The sequence below is a fragment of the Diaphorina citri genome, unplaced genomic scaffold (genome assembly GCF_000475195.1).
Source record: "Diaphorina citri unplaced genomic scaffold, Diaci psyllid genome assembly version 1.1 scaffold14, whole genome shotgun sequence".
Classification (NCBI taxonomy): Eukaryota; Metazoa; Arthropoda; class Insecta; order Hemiptera; family Psyllidae; genus Diaphorina; species Diaphorina citri.
The window spans coordinates 398,113-405,030 of NW_007377453.1; the positions used below are offsets into that span (position 1 = coordinate 398,113).

The 6,918-nt window shown below is 35.1% G+C and overlaps 1 protein-coding gene across 1 annotated transcript in view; it reads left to right on the plus strand.

The window, feature by feature from the left end:
* The window catches only part of LOC103507165 (disks large 1 tumor suppressor protein), a 39,653-nt gene extending 32,751 nt beyond the window's left edge, over positions 1-6,902 (plus strand). Inside the window, exon 7 of the mRNA XM_026822069.1 lies at positions 6,703-6,902. Within this exon, the coding sequence (XP_026677870.1) occupies positions 6,703-6,887 (185 nt within the window). The 3' untranslated portion in view covers positions 6,888-6,902. The remainder of the gene's footprint in view (positions 1-6,702) is intronic.
* The last annotated feature ends 16 nt before the right edge of the window (positions 6,903-6,918 follow it).

Here is a 6,918-nt window from a genome sequence, read left to right on the forward strand (position 1 = left end):
TAAATATGTAGTAGTTATTGAAGAAATATGTAAATACATTTATCATGAGACTAACGGGAAAGGTATTTGTATTTTACTTATGTTAAAGTAAGCATACTGAAATGCTTGCGAGAAATGTCGGTCCCCACTTAATACACTCATTAGATTTTATGACTTGACTTCAATTTGGACCGGAAGGTAACGAATTCACTCCCGTCGACCTTTTTCTATCCGAGTTCACTCCCGCTCGTGGATTTGAACCACCAACCTTTAGATCCGAAGTCCGCTAGGCTGATGTTGGTTAACTCCAATGTATACTTGTTTTTATTCCAGACACAACCCGTGCCAGGCGAGAGTACGAGGTGGATGGCCGGGACTACCACTTCGTGTCATCTAGAGAGCAGATGGAGAAGGATATTCAGAATCATCTATTCATAGAAGCTGGCCAGTACAATGATAATCTGTATGGTACATCTGTAGCGTCTGTACGGGATGTTGCCGAGAAAGTAAGTGGAAACCTTTTCAACCATTCATAGTATGCTAAGTAACTGATTTCGGTAGGATTTGAAAAGCCGAATCAAATGGCCAGAACCCAACACGCCAAATGATACTTCAGGCCCGTCCCACTTGTCGATCGCATTGCCTACAGGGCATTGGAAAAAAAAAAAATCGGATGAAACTCACGTTAAATGGGAACGTAATCCGTAGGGAATTAGTATATTCAACTTTGCATCACGTCGCGTCGTGTTAATAATAATTTTATTTTAACTAACAATCTATCTTTATTGCAGGGCAAACATTGTATATTAGATGTGAGTGGTAATGCCATCAAGAGACTTCAAGTTGCCTCCCTCTATCCAGTGGCAATCTTCATCAAGCCCAAGTCTGTAGAATCCATTATGTAAGTATACCAGTCAATTGATTAAATAAAACAAAAGATATGTAATGGCTGGATAACACGAGACAGTAGGCATTTTAGCTAATGACCTCGTGTCAACACCACTGGTTTCCAGTAACATTTCAGCCCAGTTAGTTAGCCAGAAACAATTGCATTTGTAGTACATAAGTACATTTTGTTCAATTAGAATGACGTTTCTTCATGCTGTATGCATAATGTAATAATTAATTGATGACGTACTGTGTGCTTCATAATCATGTTTGTTTAGTTACAACTTGTCATCAGTAAATGGTTTGATCAAATTAAATTGATCCCAAGGGCAAGGTAACCCTTGACAAATGAAGTGTGCCTGAAGACATGTAATTCCATCACCACTCGACCCCTAAGGACATTCCAATGAAAAGATAGGCAAACAATAAATTTACTTTAACAACATTGCGTACCTTGAGTAGGTATACACTATGCAACCCATGATGAAACTTCAGTATATTGACCAAGGTTTCTATGTATAACTTGCAGGGAAATGAACAAGAGGATGACGGAGGAGCAAGCTAAGAAAATGTACGATAGATCCATGAAGATGGAACAAGAGTTTGGAGAGTTCTTTACCGGTAAGTATTAGCTCTTGTGTATGTTTGCCTGGTAACTGTCGACTGATTTTAAATTTAACGTTTATTGATATGTTATAAACATCCTTCTTCTTATTCTAAGATCCAAATTTGAGAGATATAAAAGCCCATTTCAAAGGAAGTATTTACCAAATATCACAGTTCTCATACACTGGTTAGGTAGTTTGAACATTTTAAATCTTAGACAGAAGATACAATCCATCTGTTTTATCTTGGTGTACTAGTTCATAGACAAAATAAAGGTTTTAACAACTTACTAATCTTTCTTTCCACAGCCGTTGTACAAGGAGACATGCCCGAAGACATCTACCAAAAAGTCAAGGAGGTCATCCAAGAACAGTCAGGTCCCAGCATCTGGGTCCCGTCCAAAGATCCTCTGTAGCTGCCCTACCCCCATAACGCTGCTGAATTGTTTCATACAATATAAATAATTTATATTACTACTAGTGAAATTATCGCATTAGGTACTTTGCGTATGACATCGTATGTAACGTATCCTCTTGTAGCCATTGATATTGAAGTGTGTATTTTATGTAGGCAGAAAATGTGCGGTTTTTAAGTCATATTTAATGCATGGGTGAGAAATGCATTCATGGTCGTGTGTGTATTAATGGAAAGAAAGCTTTGAAATGGGACGGTAAGCTTTAATGGGTTGACCAAAGTTACCTTTTATTTGTATCACCCAGTATTTTCCCCTATTTTGTCTTCTTATTAGCCATACGTAACCAGAAATTATTTTTTTAATTTCATGTTAAATGTTTTACATACTCACAAAGTATACATTTCTTCGTGTACACGGTAGAATATACTTAGCTGCAGAACGCAAATAGGTATCCTATACGACTGCTTTGTTATTGTTTACAGAAAATAAAAAAAAAAAAAAAATGTAAACAATACAAACAAATGCCCTTTTTGTGAATGGTCATTTGTCTGTTGTTTTGTGTTCGATTAGTCGCCCAATAAAAATCACCAAGAGTTTATAATTTAATGTTAAAAATCTTTTACCTCTGTTCCGAATCTCTCACTTTTTACTTAATTATTTTCTCTTTTTGTACATCATTTATCAACCATTTTCAAGTTCATAAACGATTTTTATTTTAATAAATACATTGAAATTGCTTACGACTTTGTCAACTGCCTGGAAACTTGAACAGATTACGCTTAGAAAACCAATTAGGTAATAGGAAATACTTGAATATTTATGAAAAGATTTACAATGTGAAAATGGTTATCATTCAAAAAGAGTATCAAGTAGTGTTATTTATGGCAGAAAAAAAGTTTTTGATTTTTTTTTTTTTTTTTTTTTTTGAGGCTTTTTTTAATGTGGCAGGATTCTCCAAAAGGATTTTTATTTTATTTTATTTTTTTTTTTGAGGCTTTATTTAATGTGGCAGGATTCTCCAAAAGGAGCTCTTCCACCCAACCACAGGTTTTGTCGAGGATCTAAATGCTTAGATACCCGACATTGATTTTATGTAATCCACTGCCATTGATTTGAAGCTACCAAATGTAGTGGAGTTTCTGGCAGAGACAGGGAGTGCATTCCACAGTCTAGAAACTGTGACATGGAATGATTGCTCACCTGCTGCAGTTCGATGTAATGGCAATTTCAATATTTTGGTGGAGATAGATCTGGTGCTGTACTGATTTATGTCAGAGAGGAATTCAATGGACTCAAATATATAGTTTGGACACTGCAGATTAATTATTTTGAATAGGAAAAGAAGCATGTGCAGATTTCCTCTGGATTTCAAATCCATCCAGTTAAGATCATTGTAGTAATGGGATACATGATCATATCTGGTGAGATTGAAGACATATCGGACACATGCATTTTGTGCTACTTGAAGTGAGCGTTCAAGTTCAGCACTGATACCACCACAGTACACATCACAGTAAATATGTTCACGTGTACTTCAATTTTGTTGGTATGTATATGATAATTATCATAGGTATTATTTATTATTAATTTATGACATTAAAAATATTATTCTTCCTATACAGGGGGTTTACATCGTACGCGCTCTTTACTAAACATTCATAGAGTTTTCACCACCCGATCTATTCAAAAGTCAGCCTCTTTTGGCATGGAAAAAGGTGAACTCAAAACTCTAATTGAACGTATTTCTAATTTGAATTTCTACACAGTATTTTACATGTTATCTTTGAATTTTAACTCTTTCTTTTGACACGTATTTTCTTATGCACTCTGTCTTTTATCCCTATATTTTGTACATTTTACTCATTATCTAATTCTATTTCTATTGCTCTCTGATATCGTGAATATGCCATGTTTATTTCTTCCAGTAGGTATAATGCTTTAAGCTCAGTTTCATAGAAGAGCGTAACTTTTAGGAAATTATGTTGCAATAATTTTCAATCTGTTCTGTATTTATCTTACTATTCCCATTGATGTATTCTCCAGTAGTTTCATAGTTTTCATTATTTTATCTTGTTCCAGCATTCATGCTATGCTACACCCAAGATGACCCCACCACGGAAGGTATAAGTCTTAGCAGTATTAGTATTATAGAACTCCTCGTTGGTAAGCCATTCTGATATGAAAATATACACACGTGCCATGGTTTGTTTTGTGTTTTGGTCCGCCATTTTGTGTGTTGTGGTCCTCCCCGCGTGTGATATCTCCCAAATTAACAGTTTTCTTAATAAATTAAATTTTAATTTTTACATACAAATTTACCCTACTTATCTGTTTCATTGATTTTCTGAAGAAGGAAAACAGTAACAACTATGAAAGATTTTGTTGGCAAATCCTCCACACTGAAAAGAAGCACTTTTTTGTTTGTTTGAAAAATTACCTAACACCTACCTTCCTGCAATCGCAGCGTCCTGGAATTATTTTTACCTGTTGAAAACTTTTAATGCCTGGGATTTGATTTATTCCTCTTCAATTCTAAATTTGAGGCAAAAATTACTTTGAATACTTCTGTAGGCAGTTCGAGTTGAATGGAATACAATATTTACTGCACAGAATAGGTTGTAAACTTATATTGGTGTTCAATGGAATGCCCAATTCATGAGTTTAAGAGTCCCACTGAATGATTAATAGTAGTAAATATTGTTTAAAACAAGTTTTATTCTATGATAAAAAGTTCTAAACCCCTCTGTTTAGGAGTTATGGACTCGAAACTGGGTAAACGCCACATAATGCCCCTGGATTGCATAACCAAAGTGCCGGAAAACTTTAAGGCCGTTGAGCATGTCGACAGCGATGTCCGATCGAGCTGAAACTTTTTAGGTAGTGTTTTCTCACTAAATGGAACTAGAAATCGAGTGATATTCAAGACTTTTCCAAGATTTTTTTCCCACCTCTATAGCTAAGGGCCAGTCTAGTGGGTATGTTGCAAAAATATAAATTTTCATCAATTTACACTTATTGAACGAATTTTGAGTAGAAAGGAAAGACTCCCATATAGTCGGTATTTCGGTTACTGAACTCATGAATGGTCATTATTGCTTGTACGAGAATTTTAGTTCTAGTTGTATGTCAAATTTAGATAGTTTTCAGTGTTGAGGCAGTTTTGCTTGTGGAATTTATGCTTTTCTAGAACATTATTATTAGCAAATGAAAATTAAATGTTACCATTTATTTTTAATCCCGCTAACCTATTATACTAAACGCTTGCGTCCGTTGTATATTGATATAGGAGTAAAAGCGGAGTAAAACTCCAAACTGTTAGGTAGGAAAAAGTGCACATTTTGTGTTACTGACCCATTTTTAATTCATTAGCGGTTAAACCTTCTTCTCTCATTAGCAAAGAGTTTTATTTACTTTTTATTCATACGGGTAAAAATGATTGAAGTTTTTTTTTCTATAGGTACCCTACATAGGTTCCTATTTCTATTATCCACAAATGGAGGATTTTTGCAAAGGGATTTACGTACTACGGACTACGGAATAGTGAAAAGTTTTCTAAATTGAATTTGTTTTAGCATTACGTACAAATACAGCGACTAACGCAGAATTGTGAAACACTTGCCTCTTATTCTAATATGTCTATCAGAGTGGCTTTCTAACCTTACAATATTTTAAGTAGTTTTAAGTATTTTACCTAACAAGTAGTTTAAGGTCGAAATTCATCTTCGTTATTTAAACACAGTAAAATTGATGTAATACCTATTGTATTTCTTTATCTTTCCCTCAGTAGGTATTTCGGTACCTACTCATATTTTTAGATAAATTTTTATCGAAATACAATGCTGTAGGTATACTAAAAGCCTACCTCTGTGGCTGAGTCATAAGGGCACAATTGAGTTCGAATATCAGCCGGGGCGGAAATTTTCTGACCTGACCAAACATTTCAGTTCCTGGAATGGCATGGACGTAAAAAAAAAGATGTCTAGAAATAATACGGCTAAAATTACTTTCAGGGGGAAGTGCAAGACTAGATTTTTCGATAGGAAGAATTCTTATTTGCCCATGAATCCTGGTCTAAACTCCATCTTCTCATCTACGGAATAGTGAAAAGTTTTCTAAATTGAATTTGTTTTAGCATTACGTACAAACACAGCGACTAACGCAGAATTGTGAAACACGTGGCTCTTATTCTAATATGTCTATCAGAGTGGCTTTCTAACCTTACAATATTTTAAGTAGTTTTAAGTATTTTACCTAACAAGTAGTTTAAGGTCGAAATTCATCTTCGTTATTTAAACACAGTAAAATTGATGTAATACCTATTGTATTTCTTTATCTTTCCCTCAGTAGGTATTTCGGTACCTACTCATATTTTTAGATAAATTTTTATCGAAATACAATGCTGTAGGTATACTAAAAGCCTACCTCTGTGGCTGAGTCATAAGAGCACAATTGAGTTCGAATCTCAGCCGGGGCGGAAATTTTCTGACCTGACCAAACATTTCAGTTCCTGGAATGGCATGGACGTAAAAAAAAAAAGATGTCTAGAAATAATACGGCTAGAATAACTTTCATGGGGAAGTGCAAGACTAGATTTTTCGATAGGAAGAATTCTTATTTGCCCATGAATCCTGGTCTAAACTCCATCTTCTCATTTCCCCCAATCCTGGAATGGCATGGACGTAAAAAAAAGATGTCTAGAAATAATACGGCTAAAATAACTTTCAGGGGGAAGTGCAAGACTAGATTTTTCGATAGGAAGAATTCTTATTTGCCCATGAATCCTGGTCTAAACTCCATCTTCTCATTTCCCCCAGGCACGGAAGAAGGTGTCCTTTCCTACGAGCCTGTTACACAGATGCAGATTGACTACGCCAGGCCTGTGATTATACTGGGTCCACTGAAAGATCGCATCAATGATGACCTGATATCCGAGTTCCCAGAACAGTTTGGTTCCTGTGTACCACGTAAGTTATGTTTGTACAGTGTTAACTTTAAGTAAATATGTAGTAGTTATTGAAGAAATATGTAAA